This window comes from Stenella coeruleoalba, assembly GCF_951394435.1.
Source record: "Stenella coeruleoalba genome assembly, chromosome: 11".
Classification (NCBI taxonomy): domain Eukaryota; kingdom Metazoa; phylum Chordata; class Mammalia; order Artiodactyla; family Delphinidae; genus Stenella; species Stenella coeruleoalba.
Genome location: NC_137157.1, coordinates 30,645,967 through 30,670,340, shown reverse-complemented (window position 1 = coordinate 30,670,340; position 24,374 = coordinate 30,645,967). Strand labels below are relative to the sequence as shown.

At 38.9% G+C, this 24,374-nt stretch overlaps 1 protein-coding gene across 9 annotated transcripts in view; it reads right to left on the bottom strand.

The window, feature by feature from the left end:
* POC1B (POC1 centriolar protein B) overlaps nucleotides 1–24,374 on the bottom strand; it is a 142,954-nt gene that overhangs the window by 53,993 nt on the left and 64,587 nt on the right. For all 9 annotated transcript variants that reach the window (XM_079937199.1, XM_079937201.1, XM_079937196.1 and 6 more), the window contains 5 exons: nucleotides 5,330–5,437; nucleotides 5,084–5,199; nucleotides 3,460–3,593; nucleotides 1,303–1,371; nucleotides 411–563 (listed from right to left, as the gene is read on the bottom strand). In XM_079937199.1, the coding sequence (XP_079793325.1) occupies nucleotides 411–563; nucleotides 1,303–1,371; nucleotides 3,460–3,593; nucleotides 5,084–5,199; nucleotides 5,330–5,437 (580 nt within the window). The remainder of the gene's footprint in view (nucleotides 1–410; nucleotides 564–1,302; nucleotides 1,372–3,459; nucleotides 3,594–5,083; nucleotides 5,200–5,329; nucleotides 5,438–24,374) is intronic.

Below are 24,374 nucleotides of genomic sequence, written 5' to 3'. Positions count from 1 at the left end.
TTCAAGATACCTATTTCAATAACTGCTCTAAAAATTCTTGCCCTTCAGCCCTGTTCTCTTGACAGCCATCACATGAGCTCCCTAAACGTGCCTAGAATATGAAGCCAGCTCAGACTTTACAGTCATCAGAGGTCTTAGATTTGATTCCTCATTTCCATTATTATTAACACAATTTTTAAGTTTTATTTCTAAATCTTCAAGAAGCAAATATGAGAGGCTTTAGTACTATTACACACTACCTTATTTACAGTTTTATTTTATTAGTGAAAATAATTGTTTCTTGAAGTGCTGCTGTTTTAAAGCAGGACTAGGTTTCATCTAATTAAGTATAATTTCAAGCATCTAGTTGACCAACAGCCCCAAAGTGTACACTTAACAAATGGTAGGGCAAATATGCACAAAGTACTCACTTCAATAGTTTCAATTTTTCCCTCCCGGGGATGTGGTGTCCTTGGGTAGATATCAAGAAGATGTGGTGGTGAATCAAAGTGTAATCTTTTGAGGTTTCTTTTAATAACGTCTTTACAATTCAGTTCATCAAAATTAGTCCTCCACAATAAGACCTATACAAATTAATCAGGTTGGCAGTTATTGACTTGCATGTACAAGCAGTAGAAGTAAATTTTTAAAAAAATGAATATATAGAATTGTCTCTCAAAATAGTCAGGAAGGCTAGATATATATTCTGACAACATTACATCTCAACACTTTTTTTTTTTTAAAGGGTGATAGGGAGAGATTTAGCATTTCAAATTGCCTTTTTGTCCAGTTTAAAATTCATATTAAGAAAATAACTTATTATCTTAAAATCCTCTTTTATTTTTCCCAAAGCCCAAAATCATGTTTTTGGCTTTACTGTCCACCTTATTCAATAAATCTGGCTCTGAATGATTTTTGGTCATTTCAAATAAATGCAGATTTGCTATACAAACAATTTAATTTTACCATCCTCAAGGAGCTTAATCAACATTTGAAAAACAAGGCATACAGACAATAGATTAGGCAATAATTCAAGTGAAAGGGCCACACCAATATTAGGTATTCAGTAAGTGTCAGTTTTATGTATTATAATTAAGTGTAAAGATGAGCAAAAGAAAATAACTGCTATTTGAGTTCCAAAAACTATCAGAACTGGAAGTATTTCAGCTATGAGATAGCAGACTTCCTGGCACTAAATTAAAATATAAACTCATTGATAATCATCTTAACATATACAAACTAGCTGGTTGTAAAAATCTTAGCTGAGGTCTCAGATTCCATGCCCCTAACCAAATCAAAGAGGGAGCCGAGAGATTTACAAACCTGTGCATCTGCACCTCCTGATGTAAACAGCTCTCCACCTTTTGAAAATGTAACAGTGAAGACAGGCCCCTAAGAAATAAAGGGAGATAAAAGAAAAACTTACTTGGTAATGTGTTCTCATGGCCAAGAAGGCCGTGAGTATTAATTTTTCATCCTAACTTGTGCAGACTATTTATGCAATGTCTTGAGAACATATCCAGCTGTTAGTAACTTATGCAGGCAAAGAGAATCAAAGAATCAACCCAATTACATTAAAACATCTATAAATGATACTAAGTGAAAAAAGAGATGCTAATAAAAATGAGAAAATACACTCTTCTCCCCTTTAAAGAAAAGCTTGTGCATAGGTAAGTTAGTAAGAATTTCTGTTAAGATTTTCTGGCTTTGGATTCTTTATTCAACAAATCACTAGCAGAAACTGAATGATAATTCTGTAGGTGATGGGAATGAGGCTGCATGAACAAAGCTTATTTCCTGACCACAACAGGCTTCACTGAGTTCTCCCTTCATGTGGGCAATATTGAGCCACTCAAAGTTTTAAGAGCAGGACATGGATAGAAGAGCTGTGATTGATGAAAATTGATATCACGATTGTGAGAATGATGAGTTGGAGTCAGAACAAATGGTTGCAGGGCAGTTAGGAAGTTACTGCAATTATCTAGGTGAGAGGTAACAGGAACACGAAATGGAGCAATGGCTGTGGAGCTGGACAAGACTATACCCCGCACAGTCACAACATGACCTCTAGGTCAATTTTCAGTCAGGATAAGAGTAAATCTTCCTCATTTCAAAAATATCCGTATACTGTTTGTTTTTAATATGTCCTTAATCTATGCAAGAAAATCTTGAAGGAAAAACATCTTATATTTTTCAAGTAGACCATCCCACAGACTCAGGTTATTATAGCCTCATAAACACCTTCACCTCCAGACTGTGAAATATTCCATATTCATGTGTAGTGCTTTTCTCCTAAATTATTTTATTTATCTTTTTTCTATTACTCTGTCCTTCCTCCATGGATATTTTAATCTTTGGCCACTTTTATTTGTTGTTCATCCAGCCTAAATCCATGGGTACACATATATCTGAGCTGGTTAGTGTCTATTTCTGCTTCACTCTAACACAGCTGCAGAACAAATGATAAAGCAAGCAGGAAGTCTGGCAGGATACATGAAGGCAGAAAAAAAAACTTCTCCCTTAGACCACAAAACCCATTCTATTTCTGGATATAAATAACTTATACTTGGTTAAAAGGAAGTACCTAGTACATCTTATTAAAAAAAAAAAAGAGGATGCATTCTAAAAAATTTAGAGAAGTTTGAATATTTACCCAGAAAGGAAAGATAGTTTCTACACTTAAAAAGTTTTTCTTTAGTACATTATATACTAGTGTATATGTGTGTTTGTGTGTGTGTGTGTGATTGAATAGGCTCAATAGATAGCACCCCACTTCCCCACTGGTTTCCTAAAACAATTGAAAAATAAGACAAAAGAAATATTATCTTTCTTACTGATGAAGGCTTATAAAGAGAAAATGTGGCTTTATCTGTGGGCAACTGGGCTTTCTAGAACTGAATCCCAGAATGAGTCAGATTTGAGTACCCAGTCACAGACAAGGCTGGACAAGGGCAGCCCTCCCCACAAGAAATATCAGAGGAAAACCATACAGACAGGTACAGGCTCCCAAGAGTAGAAGGCATTGGGCTCGACTTGTCAAATTTCTCCTTCTAAACTCGCCAATCAGATTAGTGAAAGGATAGAGTGAGGGGGTGTGGAGGCTAAGAGGGTCAAAGCTAGTGGGACAGCCTCCACATGAGGGGAAAGATCAGAAGTAAGAAAAACATGTATCCATCACCATTTAACCAGTCAAACCTATACTACATACTGAGGAAGATAGCAGTAAAGGATTAAGTTAATGTCCACTGAAAGATACACATTGATTTTGACATGAATTACAATAAATAATATTTATTTAAAGATAAAAAATAATATTTATTTTAAAATAAAAAACATAGCCTTGGAAGCAAAAAAAAACAAAACACATTGTGGTAGCAGCAATGTGTGCTACACTTGGAAAAATAATAAAGCCATATAATAAAATGGATCAAAACTTTTAAAGATATATTATTTAAGAAGTAAAAATCTTACTGTTCATACCGTATGTCCTTGAAGTGTATATATAAGCCTTCCTTCTAAGAGGTCCAGAATCTTAAGCATACCATCTGAAGAAGCAGTGATGAGATAGTTACCCGAAGGATGGAATGACACACAATTAACTCCACCGCTGTGAACTGATTTGTAGAAAATTAAAGCAAAAAGTTCAGAGAATAATTCTTAATTCTAGAGATGCCCCTTTACCCTATTAGCAATACCAGGCTGAAAGAATCAATTCGGGGCAATGTCTCCACAGCAACCAAAATTCCACATAGCTCATGACACAGAATAGCTTTACAAATGAGAGTAAGTCATGGAAGAATGATCTTAATAAACACATAACTATAAAATCTTCAGATATATTACCAATATAAGCAACCATTGATTACCACCAGCTTACATCTTAGCCTTAAACTAAATTTAATTACCAGTTAGTTGCTTGGGTCAAGGGGTGAAGAGTATGGAGATATATGTGGAGAAGGGCAGTCTTGCCAGCTTGAGAATTCATTTCTGGACAACCTCCTTCCAATAGGAGGCAGCATAACACAGCGATCAAAAGTTTGTTCATCACTGTATTTTATAAAAATGTACTTTATAAACAGAAAGTCCCACATCAGTTCTATCAATATTTTAGCAAGTAACTTAGCCCCTTTAAGCCTCAGTTTCCTTATCTTTAAAGTGGAGGTAACAGTAATACCTCTTAGGGCTGTTGTGAGGATTTAGCACAGTGTCTGCTACATTATAGTTATTAAGAAAGGGAAATGTGGGGCTTCCCTGGTGGTGCAGTGGTTGAGAGTCCACCTGCCAATGCAGGGGACACGGGTTCATGCCCCGGTCCGGGAAGATCCCACATGCCGCAGAGCGGAGCCTGTGCTCCACAACGGGAGAGGCCACAACAGTGAGAGGCCCACATACCGCAAAAAACAAACAAACAAAAACCAAAAAAAAAAAAAAAAGAAAGGGAAATGTGGATTTAATATAAATCTAATATACACAGAGAAATCAATTCATTTCTCTTTTAACTTCAATATATGGGCACAGTAGGATGTTGTTTTCTACCAGTTATAACACCTATCTGTGCTCAGGTATCTCCTTCTGAGTCAATTTCTATCCTGGATTCTTTTTTTTTTTGCGGTACACGGGCCTCTCACTGTTGTGGCCTCTCCCGTTATGGAGCACAGGCTCCAGACGCGCAGGCTCAGCGGCCATAGCTTACGGGCCCAGCCGCTCCGCGGTACGCGGGATCTTCCAGGACCGGGGCACGAACCCGTGTCCACTCCATCGGCAGGTGGACTCTCAACCACTGCGCCACCAGGGAAGCCGTATCCTGGAGTCTTATACAAAGCAGATAATTAAGTTTGAAAATCTTACAGTAACCTTTTTTCTTCTTCTTTATTATTATTTTTTTTTTTACAGCCCTGGCAGCATTTTTAAGGTCCCTCCACCCCCTTCTGTACGCTGGCCTCTACTCCAGCTCTTCTACTCTAACTCTTCTCTAGTCAGTTCAAAGTCAGCCCATCTTTCTCATTAAGAGGGCTAAGCCACACTGAGAAGGATAGTCTGTCAGCGTTAAGAACTTCCTAGAGGAGCCCATTTTACAACTGAATTTTGTTATGGAAATTGTTACCTTGATAATGCTGGAGTAACTTGTTCACTCTTATATCCCAGATTTTCACGGTATGATCAGAACCTGCTGAAGCTATGCATGTACCATTAGGGTTAAAATCCACAAAATTTGCAAACCTAGGAGGAAAGAATAAGATGGTCTAATAGTTTGATTTCTCTTTACTCTCATTTCTTTATTTGAATTGTAATAATTAAATGTCTCCGTATCAAACTAACCCATATAAATGCAAAAAGAGAATGGACTTACCCTACAAAATCTGAGAAGTTATTAACACATTGCTTATTTGTGGTATCCCAGATTTTAATAGTTTTATCCTCACTACATGATACAATTAGTCTTCCATCAGGTGAAAACCTGGAAAGCATAAGAAAGATAATTGTTCTGGAAGGCTCCTGACAATCACCCCCACCCCCACCATGACATACACATGACATGCATGTACATATTAAATACCCTAGGCCAGTGTTAGCACACCACGCAGCAAACTCCTATTCTGCTACCAACACCTTTTCCAACTAAAAATAAGCACAACGAATGACACTGATAGACCATTAAAAACATGAAAATATACTATACAGATTAACTGAGAGTATTTTAACCTTTTATTCTTTTATATTTAAATAATTTAGTTTCAAGGTAGTTTCTGTCTGAGGTCTGCACTGCTTCCAAGCCAAGTACCTTGTTTTTTGGTTTTTTTTCTTTTTGTGGCATGCGGGCCTCTCACTGTTGTGGCCTCTCCCTTTGCGGAGCACAGGGTCCGGACGCGCAGGCTCAGCAGCCATGGCTCACGGGCCCAGCCACTCTGTGGCACATGGGATCCTCCCGGACCGGGGCACGAACCCGTGTCCCCTGCATCGGCAGGCGGACTCTCAACCACTGTGCCACCAGGGAAGCCCCAAGTACCTTGTTTTTTAAAAGTATTCTCTATTTCTTTCTACTGTCATTTTCTGGTGTTATCCATATGACCCAAGAGAGCATCTATTACTCATCCTACCAACTCTACAGTGAGGCTTTTTGTAAGAAAAGAACTGGTGTGTTGAGAATTAAAATTGAATGCTATCATCAACAAAAGAACCAACTCCTCAAGCCTGTAACTTCCCGGATTGGGGAGGCCAGAGAGCTCCAACAGACTGAAAATAGGATAACTCATTTATACAAAACTGAAGTTCCTTCAGAGACACACCTATTATCCACATGCCCCATTAAAAAACAAATGAGAAAATTCTCAGACATCTTGTCTACTGCTTTTATACTCTTTCCCTTTAAAATCCTTTCCAAGGTTATTTTTCTCTCTTAAGTGCCTTTTTAGAATGGAGATAGAAGAGCAGAAGGCTGAAAAGAAAATGAAAAATTTTAGACTATTAAGAAACTATGGAGCAGAAGCAAAAAGAACTACAATTGTGCAGCCTGTGGAACAAAAACCACATTCACAGAAAGATAGACAAGATAAAAGGCACAGGGCTATGTACCAGATGAAGCAACAAGATAAAATCCCAGAAAAACAACTAAATGAAGCGGAGATAGGGCAATCTTCCAGAAAAATAATTCAGAATAATGATAGTAAAGATGATCCAGGACGTCGGAAAAAGAATGGAGGCAAAGATCGAGAAGATGCAAGAAATGTTTAACAAAGACCTAGAAGAATTAAAGAACAAACAGAGACGAACAATACAATAACTGAAATGAAAACTACACTACAAGGAATCAATAGCAGAATAACTGAGGCAGAAGAACAGATGAGTGACCTGGAAGACAGAATGGTGGAATTCACTGCTGCGACACAGAATAAAGAAAACAGAATGAAAAGAAATGAAGACAGCCTAAGAGACCTCTGAGACAACATTAAACTCAACAACATTGGCAATACAGGGGTCCCAGAAGGAGAAGAGAGAGAGAAAGGACCCGAGAAAATATTTGAAGAGATTACAGTCGAAAACTTCCTTAACATGGGTAAGGAAATAGCCACCCAAGTCCAGGAAGCACAGAGAGTCCCATACAGGATAAACCCAAGGAGAAACACATTGAGACACACAGTAATCAAACTGGCAAAAATTAAAGACAAAGAAAAATTATTGAAAGCAGCAAGGGAAAAATGACAAATACCATAGAAGGGAACTTCCATAAGGTTAACAGCTGATTTCTCAGCAGAAACTCTACAAGCCAGAAAGGAGTGGTATGATATACTTTAAGTGATGAAAGGGAAGAACCTACAACCAAGTTACTCTGCCCTGCAAGGATCTCATTCAGATTCAATGGAGAAATCAAAAGCTTTACACACAAGCAAAAGCTAAGAGAATTCAACACCACCAAACCAGCTCCACAACAAATGCTAAAGGAACTTCTAAGTAGGAAACACAAGAGAACAAAATGACCTACAAAAGCAAACCAAAAACAATTAAGAAAATGGTCATAGGAACATACATATCGATAATTACCTTAAACGTGAATGGATTAAATGCTCCAACCAAAAGACACAGGCTTGCTAAATGGATAGAAACACAAGACCCATCTATGTGCTGTCTACAAGAGACCCACATAAGACCTAGGGACACATACAGACTGAAAGTGAGGGGATGGAAAAAGATATTCCATGCAAATGGAAGTCAAAAGAAAGCTGGAGTAGCAATACTCATATCAGATAAAATAGACTTTAAAATAAAGAATGTTACAAGAGACAAGGAAGGACACTACATAATGATCAAGGGATCAATCCAAGAAGAAGATATAACAATTATAAATATATATGCACTCAACATAGGAGCACCTCAATACATAAGGCAACTGCTAACAGCTATAAAAGAGGAAATCGAAAGTAACACAATAATTGTGGGGAACTTTAACATCTCACTTACACCAATGGACAGATCATCCAAAATGAAAATAAATAAGTAAACACAAGCTTTAAATGACACAATAGACCAGATAGATTTAATTGATATTTATAGGACATTCCATCCAAAAACAGCAGATTACACTTTCTTCTCAAGTGCGCACAGAACATTCTCCAGGATAGAACACATCTTGGGTCACAAATCAAGCCTCAGTAAATTTAAGAAAACTGAAATCATATCAAGCATCTTTTCTGACAACAACGCTATGAGATTAGAAACCAATTACAGGGGAAAAAACGTAAAAAACACACACACATGGAGCTAAACAATACGTTACTAAATAACCAAGAGATCACCAAAGAAATCAAAGAGAAAATAAAAAAATACCTAGAGACAAATGACAATGAAAACATGATGACCCAAAACCTATGGGATGCAGCAAAAGCAGTCTAAGAGGGAAGTTTATAGCTATACAAGCCTACCTCAAGAAACAAGAAAAATCTCAAATAAACAATCTAACGTTACACCTAAAGGAACTAGAGAAAGAACAAACAAAACCCAAAGTTAGCAGAAGGAAAGAAATCATAAAGATCAGAGGAGAAATAAATGAAATAGAAACAAAGAAAACAATAGCAAAGATCAATAAAACTAAAAGCTGGTTCTTTGAGAAGATAAACAAAATTGATAAACCATTAGCCAGACTCATCAAGAAAAAGAGGGAGAGGACTCACATCAATAATATTAGAAATGAAAAAGAGGAAGCTACAACAGACACCGCAGAAATACAAAGCACCTTAATAGACTACTACAAGCAACTCTATGCCAATAAAAGGGACAACCTGGAAGAAATGGACAAATTCTTAGAAAGGTATAACCTTCCAAGACTGAACCAGGAAGAAATAGAAAATATGAACAGAACAATCACAAGTAATGAAATTCAAACTGTGATTAAAAATCTTCCAACAAACAAGAGTCCAGGACCAGATGGCTTCACAGGCGAATTCTGTCAAACATTTAGAGAAGAGCTAACACCCATCCTTCTCAAGCTCTTCCAACAAATTGTGGAGGAAGGAACACTCCCAAACTCATTCTATGAGGCCACCATCACCCTGATACCAAAACCAGACAAAGATACCACAAAAAAAGAAAATTACAGACCAATATCATTGATGCATATAGATGCAAAAATCCTCAACAAAATACTAGCAAACAGAATCCAACAACACATTTAAAGGATCACATACCATGATCAAGTGGGACTTATCTCAGGGATGCAAGGATTCTTCAGTACATGTAATTCAATCAATGTGATACACCATATTAACAAATTGAAGAATAAAAACCATATGATCATCTCAATAGATGCAGAAAAAGCTTTTGAAAAAATTCAACACCCATTTATGATAAAAACTCTCCAGAAAGTGGGCATAGACAGAAGCTACCTTAACATAATAAAGGCCATATATGACAAACCCACAGCAAACATCATGCTCAATGGTGAAAAACCGCAAGCCTTTCCTCTAAGATGAGGAATGTGACAAGGATGTCTGCTCTCACCACTATTATTCAACATAGTTTTGGAAGTCCTAGCCACGGCAATCAGAGAAGAAAAAGAAATAAAAGGAATACAAATTGGAAAAGAAGAAGTCAAACTGTCACTGTTTGCAGATGACATGATATTATACATAGAGAATCCTAAAGATCCCACCAGAAAACTACTAGAGCTAATCAATGACTTTGGTAAAGTTGCAGGATACAAAATTAATGCACAGAAATCTCTTGCATTCCTATACACTAATGATGACAAATCTGAAAGAGAAATTAAGGAAACACTCCCATTTACCACTGCAACAAAAAGAATAAAATACCTAGGAATAAACCTACCTAGGGAGACAAAAGACCTGTATGCAGAAATCTATAAGACACTGATGAAAGAAATGAAAGATGATACCAACAGATGGAGAGATATACCACGTTCTTGGATTGGAAGAATCAATATTGTGAAAGCAATCTACAGATTCAATGCAATCCCTATCAAATTACCAATGGCATGTTTTAGGGAACTAGAATAAAAAATCTTAAAATTTGTATGGAGACACAAAAGACCCCGAATAGCAAAAGCAGTTTTGAGGGAAAAAAACGGAGCTGGAGGAATCAGACTCCCTGACTTCAGACTATACAACAAAGCTACAGTAATCAAGACAATATGGTACTGGCACAAAAGCAGGAACATAGATCAATGGAACAAGATAGAAAGCCCAGAGATAAACCCACGCACCTATGGTCAACGAATCTACGACAAAGGAGGCAAGGATATACAGTGGAGAAAAGACAGTCTCTTCAATAAGTGGTGCTGGGAAAACTGGTCAGCTACATGTGAAAGAATGAAATTAGAACACTTCCTAATACCATACACAAAAATAAACTCAAAATGGATTAGAGACCTAAATGTAAGACTGGACACTATAAAACTCTTAGAGGAAAACATAGGAGGAACACTCTTTGACATAAATCACAGCAAGATCTTTTGTGATCCACCTCCTAGAGTAATGGAAATAAAAACAAAAATAAACAAATGGGACCTAATGAAACTTCAAAGCTTTCGCACAGCAAAGGAAACCATAAACAAGACAAAAAGACAACCCTCAGAATGGGAGAAAATATTTGCAAACGAAGCAAGGGACAAAGGATTAATCTCCAAAATATATAAACAGCTCATGAAGCTCAATACTAAAACAACAAACAACCCAATCCAAAAATGGGCAGAAGACCTAAATAGACATTTCTCCAAAGAAGACATACAGATGGCCAAGAAGTACATGAAAAGCTGCTCAACATCACTAATTATTAGAGAAATGCAAATCAAAACTACAATGAGGTATCACCTCACACCAGTTAGAATGGGCATCATCAGAGAATCTACAATCAGCAAATCCTGGAGAGGGTGTGGAGAAAAGGGAACCCTCTTGCACTGTTGGTGGGAATGTAAGTTGATACAACCACTATGAACAGTATGGAGGTTCCTTAAAAAACTGAACATAGAATTACCATATGATCCAGCAATCCCACTACTGGGCATATACCCAGAGAAAACCATCATTCAAAAAGACACACGTACCCCAATGTTCACTGCAGCACTACTTACAGTAGCCAGGACATGGAAGCAACCTGAATGCCCATCGACAGACGAATGGATAAAGAAGATGTGGTACATATATACAATGGAATATTACTCAGCCATAAAAAGGAATGAAATTGGGTCATTTGTTGAGACGTGGATGGATCTAGAGACTGTCATACAGAGTGAAGTAAGTCAGAAAGAGAAACACGAATATCGTATATTAATGCATATATGTGGAACCTAGAAAAACGGTACAGATGAACCGGTTTGCAGGGCAGAAATTGAGACACAGACGTAGAGAACAAACGTATGAACACCAAGGGGGGAAAGCAGCGGGGGGGGGTGGTCGTGGTGGTGTGATGAATTGGGCGATTGAGATTGACATGTATACAGTGATGTGTATAAAACTGATGACTAATAAGGACCTGCTGTATAAAAAAAAATAAAATTAAAAAATTAAAAAAAACAAAAACTATGAACAGTAATTTTGCTATTAATATTTTAGCAATAACAAAAACCAAAAAAAGATTTAGGTCACAGACCGATTATGTTTCAATTTTATTTGTAGTTTCCCTCTCTGCCCAGATTACTATAAAAGTGATTAACTAAGGGTGTGGGTTATAAGTGAAGGTTTTTCTTTTTGTTTTCTCACTGTCCCCTCCCCTGCCCCTCCCATTCTTAAGGTTGGCCGACAAATAATTCTTCCTAACAGAAGCTTTCAATCTGGAATTTATGAATTCACCATATTTTAAAAGCAACATAGATGAATAATTAAGTTCTATGTGAAATCGTTTTTAAAAATTCAAGAAAATAACCTTGCAAGGAAATATTTTCCACACCGGGCAGTTCAGCTTGATTTTATCATAATATTTTATTAATCTTCCTTTAGGAAAATATGTGAGGAAGATTCAAATATGAAAGACAGTTTTACAGAAATGCTCCAAATAGATGTAACTTATTTTGTATAGACACTGGGGAAGAAAAATCTATTCAGTATCCCCATGAAAATAAACTTTACATAGTAATTGTAAACAACTAATATAAGAAATCAAATTGTGTTTATTAATAAGCTCTCTTCTAAAAAATTATTTAATGTGAGCATTCTAAATGATAAGAATATTTCTAGGAGATGAGTTGATTCTGACATTTTAAGAAAGCAATGATTAAAAAAATGTAATAGAATGGAAGGATTAGGTTAAAAGCAAAGTACAAATATACTCATTCTATGATATTATTGGCCAAATACCACCACCACCACCACCATCATCATCATTACCCTGTCAACATTTACTGAGCATCTGTGTCCTAGAATGGCTCTTAACACTTTACCTGTAGCAACTCATTTAATCCTCAGAATAACCCTACAAAACAATTGCTATTGCCGGCCTCCATTTACAGATGAATAAACCAAGGCACATAAAGGGTCAGTAACTGCCAGTCACACAGCCAGGAAGATGTGAACTAGTCAGTCTGGCTCCAGAGCCAGATCTCTCAGCCACTCTGTTTACGTCTCTGACAGAAAGGAAAGTTTCTTTTACCGGCCAAAGTAGAGCACAGGAAGTTCTGTGTGGCTTGTGTAACCACAGAAAGTTCTAAAGTGGAGAAAAACCACTGGCAATGCTCTTAGGAGGCTATATCACTGGGCTCTGCCTGACAGGCTAACCACTAGGCAATCCCTTAATAAAAATCTCTGTGTCTGCTGCCATACCCGATCAGTGTCCTTGAGGAGTTTATGGGGAAGATAGTCATTCACTGGCTCATTCGAATATTTACTGAGCACCAGCCAGAACCAGGCACTGGTCACTGGCCTAGGTAATAGGAATACCACAGTGAAGGAGCCTGCTAAGACCCCTACTCTCATGAGGATTTCATACTAGGAAGGAGGGAGGGCACACAAATAATATAATTTTAGATAATGGTAAGAACAGAGTTGGTAACAAAAAGGTGCCAATTAGTTACCAGAAGAAACAGGATTTTAAAGAAACTTGTGAATTAAGGAAAAGAAGGTATCTCGACCAGCCAGAAATTCATCCTAAGCAGGAGGGGCCATAGCCTGGGAGAAATTTCCCCAGCACTAGAGAAATGAAGGGAATGTGAACCTCAGATAAGTGGGGAGTGGAGAAGCCGACTGGGATGAAAGAAGGCGGTGGCTGAGGGGGGCGTTTCTACCACCCCCCTCTGCACGACCAAAGCAGGGGTCAGGCTTAGGTCCTCTCACTTGCTCTGGACACTGTGTATAATCCCCGCATAAACTCTCTGTTGGCTCTTTTCGCCTTTGGAGGGGTTGAAAGTGAGGATGGCGGTTTGTATCTTCTCCTCTCTTTTTTTTTTTTTCCCTCCGGTACGCGGGCCTTTCACTGTTGTGGCCTCTCCCATTGCGGAGCACAGGCTCCGGACACGCAGGCTCAGCAGCCATGGCTCACGGGCCCAGCTGCTCTGCGGCATGTGGGATCTTCCTGCACCAGGGCACAAACCCGTGTCCCCTGCATCGGCAGGCGGACTCTCAACCACTGCGCCACCAGGGAAGCCCCTCCCTTTTATTTTTAATTAGATACATCAGAAATAGGTTCGTGCCAATAAAACAGGCTTCTCTTTGCCCTGACTTTGATCAGGAAAGGATAGTCCTTTTTTTGTCAGGGCTCAAACAACATCTGATGGGGTTATTAATTTGAAGAACGTTAAGAGGATATAAAATTTCTATCAAGACATAAAAAAAATTTCTAACACTCTAATTCAGTATCACCTAACCACCTTTTAAAACTTCCAGCAAGTGTGTCAAGAAGATGGATGTCACATTAGTCAACAGTGACTAATGGATCAGCAGACGTGAACTGTCTGTAAGGCATTTGCGAAGTTAACTACTTCCTATTCAAGCCTTTAAAATGTACTGGTACTCTTTGGAGAAAATGAGGAAATTCTTGAACTTTCTTCTGGAAAAACTGGTTCACATGTCCTTGAGAGTAGCCCAAGTTATGTAACAGGAGTTCTTTAACTTTGAATCTATGGAGTTCCTGAAACTATATATAAAATTATATGTCCATAAGTACAGTCACTGAGTTATTCGTTCATTAGCGAGCCAAACATGTCCATGAACCCTGAGAAGTTTTAAAGTGTTTTCATAAGAAATCAAAATTTTCATTCGGCTATTTCTTATCATTAGACTAAATAGTCTACAAAAATACAATATATACGTGCATGTATCAAATCACCACATCGTACACCTTACGCTTACACACAGTTATATGTCAATTATATCTTCAAAAAGCTGCTGGGGGAGGAACAAGGACACACAGCCCCCATCCCTGCCAGACACTCAACTGCATGGAGGAAGGGCTAAGCCTTCTGAGATGAGAGCTTGTGACTCAACCGTCCGCCCTCCAAACAGGAGGAGGACACAGAAGACTAATTTGAGAGTTAGATACGCCACATTTAGGAACTAGATATCGTCCCTGAGGACCAACCTGGACTCCAGGGGCTGAAGGATATCTATTTAGCATCCAATGTCAGCCACACTCACCAGCTCCACCTCTGGTTGGGGGGGAGGGGGGCAGGGTAAAAAAAAGGAAAAGAAATTAAAAATAAGGGAGGATAGAAAGGGAATAGTGGGAGAGAAGGAAAAAATGAAGGAAATACAGAAAGCAAAATATTCTCCAAAAAAAAACCCAAAACCAAAACCCTACATTTTTGGCCCTCAGGGCTCTGAGACCAGAGTAGGCACTGTTCCATGTCCCTTAAGAAACAAATCATTAGTAAGTGGTACTCTGAAGCCAGCAGCTATTCAATAGGAGGGGAAAGCAGTAAAAAGCAGTGAAAATAAGACTACCCAGTCAGTGCAGAGTCCTGAATTCTAAAGCCAATTTTGCAACTGCCCAGCTATGTAACCTTGTGAAACTCATAACCACCCTGGCCACCATTTTCTATTTGGATAATGAGAAATTCTGGCTTGCATTCAGGCCTAAAACTTTCACAGACATTAAAAAAAAAAAAAAAAAAATTGGCAGTCTCAGAGTTTGCTTTGATGGGATTTTGGGTTTACATAGTGAAGGTGGAGTTCAAGGCAATAAGCAAAACGGTTATGCTTTTTAAGTGTTGGTCAGCATTAGAGGAGAAACCGTCTTTTGGTCGCAGTAATAGGATTCATTCCTATAACTGCTGAGAGACAAAAAGCAGATGAAAGAGACATAAGAAGATTTAAGTATGCCATGAAACATGCTAATTATTGCTGGGTCATTTACCATTTACACGCCCAGACTCCTCTCCCGGGATTTCCACCCATAAGTACAACTGCCTACTAAGCGTTTCCTCTTGGATATCCTGCAGGCACCTCTGACTCTGAACTTGTCCAAATCTGAACTCATTATCTTCCTCCCCGAACTGCTCCTCCAGCGTTTCTTTTCTCAGTAGATGGTTTCTCAAGACAGAAACCTAGGAGTCAAGTTTGATTCCTTTCTCCTCCACTTGCTGCCACGTTCCAATCCATTATCAGGCCCTTCCTCTTCCAGCCATAACAGGCCCTGCTGACATTCCATTCTCCACAATCAATAAAAGTGATCTTTAAATCTTAAATAAATTTTTTCTGATTAAAACCTTTCGGTGGTTTCACATTTCCCTTGGGAAAAAGTGACACCCTTACCACTGCTTCCCGGGTCCTCCAGGATCTGCCCTCCTGTCTCTTCATCTCCATCACCTTACTCTTCCTGGCACCACACCCCTCTTCTCTAGGGTCTTTCTCTTGCCTCAGGTGTTCCCTCACATGCTGTTCCCTTTGCTTCAAACACCGCTCCCTACTCTTTATCTAGTTTTTTTTTTTTAATTTATTTCATTTACTTATTTTTGGCTGCATTGGGTCTTCGTTGCCGCGCGTGGGCTTTCTCTAGTTGTGGCGAGCTGGGGCTACTCTTCGTTGCAATGCGTGGCCTTCTCATTGTGGTGGTTTCTCTTGTTGCGGAGTGCGGGCTCTAGGGTGCATGGGCTTCAGTAGTTGCAGCATGTGGGCTCAGTAGTTGTGGTTCACAGACTCTAGAGCACAGGCTCAGTAGCTGTGGCACATGAGCTTAGTTGCTCCGCGGCATGTGGGATCTTCTGGGACCAGGGCTCGAACCCGTGTCCCCTAGCATTGGCAGGCAGATTCTTAACCACTGCACCACCAGGGAAGCCCTCTTTATCTAGTTTTAAATACCTAAGGGGATTTTACTCATCCTTCAATTCTCTGCTCAGGGTCACTTCCTCAGGAAAAGCTTTCCTGAACCCCTCCCCCCAGTAGGTCTGCTCTCCAGTATGCATCTTAGAGTAGCTCACAGTCACACTTACAACCAATTATTCTGTTTGCTTCCCTAAGAGAATGTAAACTCTAAGAAGAGAGAAACAACATCTCTGTCTTATTCACTCACTGCTGTATCCCCAGTATATGGTACTGAGTAGGTCCTCAGTAAATATGTAGGGCATTAAAAAACTTTTCAAGAGGATTTTCATCAGCCAATGAACGCTGATGTTTAAAATCTTTGCAATTATTTGCACAACATAAACGTACTTAATGCCATTGAACTGTATACTTGAAAGTGGTTAAATGGTAAATTTCATATTATATATAGTTTACTGAAATAAAGAAAAATCTTTGCAATTCAGATGATCAAAGGTCACTTGTAACACTACCAAACACTGAAAACTAAGGTCAGATTTTCCCCCTAAAATTAATGCTAGAAAGACAAAGTTGGAAAAGTCGTTCATCAGCCGCTACTTTTTTTTGCCTGAGGACACCTAAAGAAACATAAGTTATACCACAACACACATTATTTTTTAAAATACAGGATTATAACAATTTGAACTTTTAGAAAAATTCACCTGCCACTAAAAGTAAATATTTCTCAACCCGCATATGTAGATATTTCAAACGATACATGTTTTCTTCGTTACTCGTTAAAGACAAATTGCTTGTTTAAAAAAACTGGGAAATATAGTAAGTAAAAAAAGTCCACAGTGCAGCACCCAAACAAAATCATGTAATATTTTATGTATGTAGGTACTTTATCTTTTGTTCGTGTACAGATCTTTTATATTATAATCATGAGTTCTGAATTTTGCCCTTCTTACCCCACACATAAACATGTTTTTATGTCACTACTTACATATATTCACCTTTTAGTGGCTAAACAATAATCTAAATTTTTTTAACCAGTTTTCTTTATTTGGAAAACTTGGTTATTTCCAGTTTCTCATCATTATAAATTAAACTGAAAGCGGTATCTTTAAATACAAAGCTTTTCCTTTAAATACAAAAGAGTATTTATTTAGGATAGATTTACAGTTGTGGACTCACTGCAACAAAGACTCCTGATATATTGTGCAAATTGATTTCTAAAAAGACTAGAGTAATTTATATTTTTAAAGCATGAATATATCTCCCAATAGATGATATATCTTAAAAATATGAAATATTTCTGTGAATCAAGATGTATGATCATAAACGATAGTTAGTCCAGAAAATATAGCTACTCATCTCTTCTTACACCAATGGGCACCATCTCTGTGCCACATGGAGTAGGTCTGGACTCCAGGGACAAACTCATAATAAGTACTAGGCCCAGAGAGAGACACAGAATTTTAATTACTCAAGTCCATGGCACATTTAAAATTCAAATACTTAAGGGAGAAATAATTGCTCTGTTGACCCTCTACATTCATTTAAATATGCTGTCCATGCATTGGAAGGAAAAGCAGTATCACTTAGACTATTTTTAATGTTTAGCTGTTTAATTTATCTACAATTTTTGTTAATGTGTGGTGTGCAATACAGATCCGACTTTAAATTTTTCCAAATAGAAACATAATTATCTACATCTTAACAACTATATCTAAACAACTTAACTACATCTAAAACAACTATTTTAATATATTAAATAACTATTTAATATTATCTCTTTTTTTAACATCTTTATTGAAGTATAATTGCTTTACATGTTGTGTTAGTCTCTGCTGTATAACAAAGTGAATCAGCTATACATACACCTATATCCCCATATCCCCTCCCTCTTGCGTATCCCTCCCACCCTCCGTCTCCCACCCCTCTAGATGGTCACAAAGCACTGACGTGATCTCCCTGTGCTATGCGGCTGCTTCCCATTAGCTACCTGTTTTACATCTGATAGTGTACATATGTCCATGCCACTCTCTTACTTCGTCCCAGCTTCCCCTTCCCCCTCCCCGTGTCCTCAAGTCCATTCTCTACGTCTGCATCTTTATTTCTGTCCTGCCCCTAGGTTCTTGAGAACCATTTTTCTTTAGATTCCATATATATGTGTTAGCATACAGTATTTGTTTTTCTCTTTCTGACTTACTTCACTCTGTATGACAGACTCTTGGTCCATCCACCTCACTACAAATAACTCAATTTCGTTTCTTTTTATGGCTGAGTGATATTCCATTGTATATATGTGTCACATCTTCTTTATCCATTCATCTGTCGATGGACACTTAGGTTGCTTCCATGTCCTGGCTATCGTAAATAGAGCTTAGTAACTCTTTAATATTATCTTAACATTTTAAATAACTATTCATCCATTTCCCCACTGATTGGAAATGCCATCTTTATCAGAAAACATATATGGATCTGCATCTGAGCTTTCTATAACCTATTTTCCTAACGTGGTACCATGATCACCACACTTTAATTTCTATAGCTTTATACTGTGTTCTGAGAGCTGGTTAGACAAACTTCTTCCAATTTTTTCTGGTCATTTTTTTCTTGGCTATTTTCACACATTTAACTCATCTGTACAAACTCTGAAACTGGCTTGGCAGTTTCCACTAAATTCCTTCGGCAAAACTTCACGTTCCGGATAGGAGCAGTAATGATGATCAGACTTACTTCCCTACCATAAACAATCATACAACTCAGCAAAATACATGAAGCAATTGTTTTTAGGCACTGGACAAGAGACAGCACAGGGCTATGAAACTTGACAGACAGAAAACAAATGAGATAAACACAAAATCCATCCCAGATTTCTACCCAGGAGCATTTTCAGGCATGGCATAAGGACGCAGAGTCCAAGGAAACAGCTGCAGTCTCACTGAGCAGAGGAAATAGCAATTAGAATTCAGAACTGCTAAAGGGCTGGAATTTTGTGGGCAGGGTAGGTGACAGGACCTGTGAAGAGCAGAAATCCCCCAAAATCTGCCGAGGAGTCTCACTGAGTCTTCGGTCAAATACAAACCTGATAATGCACAGGACAAGAAGGCTTGGCAGAGAACAACGGAGACTGTGAGCCAAAGCAAGATTCCTGAGGTTACACAGTACTGAGAGATGTTCAAGTTCTGAACCGATTGGGCTGAACACTCCAGGCATTCAGCTGAGGCCCTAGAAAGCCCACTAGTACTACAGCCCAAGAGTAAAGGCCACTCTGGATCCACCCTAAAGTCTAAATCCAACACCATCTGGCCAGGCCAGCAGAAAGTTAATTGTTTACCAAAACAAAACTCAACACTTTTCAGAAGATGATAGAGTAACTCATACTCTCAAACACTGAGCAATGTTTGTGCATACAACAAAAAACTTAAAAAATACAGAGAAGCAAAAAATTTTGATCAAGATATGACATAAATGTTAGAATTAACAGACAAGGACTTTAAAATTGTTATTATAAATATGTTCAAGGATTTAAAAGAAAAGATGGGCATAATGAGCAAACAAATGGAAAATCTCATCAGAGAAATGGATAAGCTTACAATAGATTGGACAGTGCAGGGAAAAAAATACCACTGAACTTGAAAACAGGCCAATAGAAACTATGCAAACTGAAGCACAAAGAGAAGAGAAGTTTGAGAAAATGAACAAAGCCTCAATAAATGATGGGACAATATCAAGTGGTCAAATGTGAATTTGGAGTTCCAGAAAAAGATGAGAAAAAAATTAGGGCAGAGAAATAATGTATGAAGAAAAGAGAAAAACTTTCTAAATATGATGAAAAAAGATCAATCCACAGATCCATGCAGTTCAATGAACCACAAGAAAAATATACAAAACCATACCCAGGTTCATCATGGTCAAATCACTAAAAACAGAAGATTAAGCAAAAAAAAATCTTAGAGCAGCAGAGAAAAAAAAGACACATTACATACAGGAGAATAACGATAAAAATGACTGTTGCTTTCATTTAAAAAAAAATGCAAGCCAGAAGACAATGGAATGATATCTTTAAAGTGCTGAGAGAAAAATTATCCACCGAAATAAAATTCTACATCTCAGCAAAAATATCCTTTAAAAAGGAAAAACAAAAAGCTGACAGAATTCATTACCAGGAGTCCTGGGATACAAGAAACAGTAAATGAAGTTTTTTACGGTGAAGAGAAATGATATTAGATGGAAACTTGGATCTACACAAAGGAAAAGAGTGCAGGAAAAGGTAAGTATAAAAGCCTGTTTTGTTTCTTTAGAAGAAAATGGTTGCTTAATGTATTATGGGTATATATGATATGTAGAAGTAAAACTGTCAAGAGGTGGGTGAATGGAGATGTATTTTTTTAAGTTCTAACATTAGAACTTTTATAAGTTCTAACGTTATATATAGAACAGCATAAAATTAATTCTAGACTATGATATGCTAAGGTTACCACTAAACAAAAATATAAGACCAAAAGTAAAGCTAAAAAGACAACAGAGGGACTTCCCTGGTGGCACAGTGGATAAGACTCCATGCTCCCAATGCAGGGGGCCCAGGTTCGGTCCCTGATGAGGGAACTAGAGCCCACATGCATGCCACAACTAAGGAGCCCACTAGCCGCAACTGAGGAGCCTGCCTGCCACAACTAAGACCCCAGGCAGCCAAATAAATAAATATTTTAAATAAATAAATAAAAAGACAATAGAGGAGATAAAATGGGATACTAAGAAATACTTGATTGATCCAAAAGAAAAGGAGTAAAAAGAAATAAACAAATAAGACAAATAGAAAACAAAGAGCAAGATGGTAGTGTTAAAATAAATCTAACCATAGGACTAGTTACATAAATTTAAGTGGACTAAGCACTCCAATTAAAAGGCAGAGATTTTCAGACACAAGCAGTTAAAAATAAAGTTACCCTCTATAGTTAAGTACATAAAATGCATTCAAAGGTTAATAGTAGTTACCCATAGCAGCAACCCCAAACACTATGCGCAAATGTGTGAAATGACTTTGGAACACAACCTAAAGGTGACTCCAGTAGAACTGCAAGGAGAAAAGGCTGGAGTGTGAGGGTAGTTAATAGCTGACATTATTTACATTCATTAACTTGTTCAGTTTTCAGGATGACTCTCTGAGGAAGGTACTCCTTTGTATCCATTTTATAAGGGAGCAGACTAAGGACCAGAGGAGTTATGTCACGTTTGCAGGATCACATGCTAGTGAAACCAATCAGCTCTACTGCACCACCTAAAAGATGCTATGTCAAGAGAGAGGAGGTGCCCAGGAACCACCCGAGGCAAGAGCAAGAGCAATCATCCATCAGGGTGTCTCCAGCCTGGCCCAGGGAAGAGAGTACCTGACCAGCAGAACTGACTGTGCAGTTTCCTCGGCAGGTACGTATATGTGGAGGAGATAAGCCCATCTTACTACCCTAACCTGAAAAAACTATCCATCAGGATTTTTTTCAACAAACTTTCTTGCCTTAGTTCCAGGGCCCACTGAGCCCTTATTCTGACTTTGTTGACAGAGTGGAAGAAGGCCCTGACCGAGGCATGCAAATGCCCTAGCCCCTCTGAAGGTTAGCGCTGTCACTGTCAATAAATTGTAAATTTGGCTTCTGTTTCAGACTCTCCTACGTTTATTAAGCCTGACTTAGTTCCCCCCTGAGCCTCCTCACCTCGGGCCAAAACAGAACTTCTGATCCTTCAGACATTTAGAAGAAAGTCCTGGACTAGAAGGACCCCATCAAGGCGAAGCTCTCACAGGAAGTTGCACAAGCACTGAGAGGCCGGGCCTGAGTGGTCAGTTAGGCCCTCCCAACTCTCTTGGACTCCATCTGCATTAAGAGGAGTCAAGAAAAAAGATGGTAATAAATGTGTGAGAAAGAACTCATGTTGTCGAGCACATCTATGGAAAGCCGGCCAAAAGAGGAAATCTTTATTCATTAAATTTAGCCAAATTTGTTACCAAAGAACATTCCTCCAGAGAGGCCTCTGCAGAATTCCACAGGAATCACTCACTCCAAACAGTAAGAGAACAACTGATTGAAAAATCAATCCATCAATCAATCCCTCAGATCCACAAGGTACCAGCAAAATAAAGGCATTCCATTAAGACCAGGTGTGCAGAGTATAAAAATTATCAATCTGATCAAAAATAAAACAAAACGAAAAAGTAGTGAAGCCACTTAAATATTCCTCATGTATAACATGCATGTATAGTACTCCTGAATTTGGTATAAAAAAATCCACAAAAATGACTCTTTCCTGAAGAAGCCCATGAAAACTCCCACCAAAGCCACCTGCACATTAGCGGTCAACCTTTCATGGATTCATTCGACCCACATTTTTACACAACTCCTCTGAGCCTTCCTCACCCTATAACTAACACTCTGCAGTGTCTCTCACACTGTATCTGACTCTAAATTCAACACTCTCCCCCGATACCCACACCTTATTAGTTCTCCCACTCCAGTCAATATCACCTTAATAGAGCTGCCTTCCCTGGCCACCATATGTAGAAGAGCACCTCCCATCCCCGTCACTCTCTGTCCTGTTACCCGCTACAGCACTTTTCTGCAGAGCACATATCACTAGTATATTTGGTTATTGTCTGTCTCCTTTTGATAGAAGGAGTTCCATGACAGTAGGAATTTTGTCTGATTTACTTTCTGCGGTATTTACAGAATTTAGAATGGTCCCTGGCATGAGAATACACAATGAATAAAATACTTGTAATTCAAAGTCTAATAGGGAAGTGAGGCCTAAACTGGCAAACAGACCTCATTAACAGGGTAATGTGGTGGCATAAAGGAATCATAAGAGGCTCCCCCTGGGAGAGTTGGAAACACTTCTTAGAGGAAGAGATGCAAAGCAGGCTGGTGAAGGGAGGGTGGAATTGGGGGCATTCCAGGTATGGCAGGCAACATGTGAAGGGGCACAGAACACAACAGAGCATCGCACACTTGGGGAACCTTGTGTAGCTGCAATAAGGTGAATGGTGAAAAGGAAAGAAAGGCGAGCTTGTAACAGGAAGGCAGAGCAGATGTGGCAGGACAAGTGTGCCTGGACAGGAGTCACCGAGTGGCTTTAACCTAAGGAAGAGCACAATCAGATTTGCATTTCACAAAAGTCTCTTTGGAGGCCGTAGGGGAAGGAGGGAATAAATGCCAATCTGTAGTCATGGAAAACATTTAGGAGTTTATTGCAAAAGTCTCCACAAGTGACAATGATGCTGAAAACTAAGGCTGCGTTGGGGATGGAGATAAAACAGGAATCACGAGTGCACATGACTGGATGCAAGGGTCAATCCCACTTTTCCAAAACTCTGCTTCACTATCACTTCCTATGGAAAGTGCCTTTTAAAAAAAGAGTGAAAAGAAATATTTTAAGGCTCATGTCTCTGTCTCCCTCTCCGGCTCCTCCCCACTCCCACTAATAATTCCAGGCATGGCTGTACCTAGAAACCACACCATGTAATCAGACAACAATTTCTGTCTTCCTCTCACAGCTCCGCTCTCCTCTGAAAGAACCAGCACCATTCTTAGGTCAGTATTTTGTGCACGGTGTCCCTCAGCAGTTCAGGTTTAAATAAGCCTCAAGATAGAAATCCCACAACAAAGGACTACAGTTCTAACAAGGCTCGCTCACTCCTGTAGGAAGGGGGAGGCTCTGTCCCGTATGGCAAACCTGAGCTGAGCCTCCTGCTGGACTGGAGACAGGGCCACCACAGTACATAGAGGGACCGTCGGGGAGGGCTGGTTCCTCAGGGAAAATGTGGGCACTACCACCAGAAAACGGGGAATGATGTTAGGCAAAGTGCAAAATTCCACCATGGCTTTCTTCTCTTGATTTAAGGAAAAACAACATTTTCAAAGGCTCCCCCCACTTCCCGAGTTTCACCCTAGCAGACGGTGCTCAGCTGGAGGCACGGCAGTCCTGTGGCATCACTCAGTCCCAAACGCTGTAAACTTACATTTCTCACCCTCGCAACAGTCCACTTTGAGGAGCCTCATCACCCTCACTTTCCACAGAGGCAGAGAGCCGTGAACCGAAACATGCCCGAGGGTAACAAGGTGCTATATGTGGGCACGTGAATCTTGGACTATCTCATGCCAACCCTCTAAACGCAAAGTCATGCCAGTAGAATAGACCAATTAATAAAGAAGAGCTCAGATC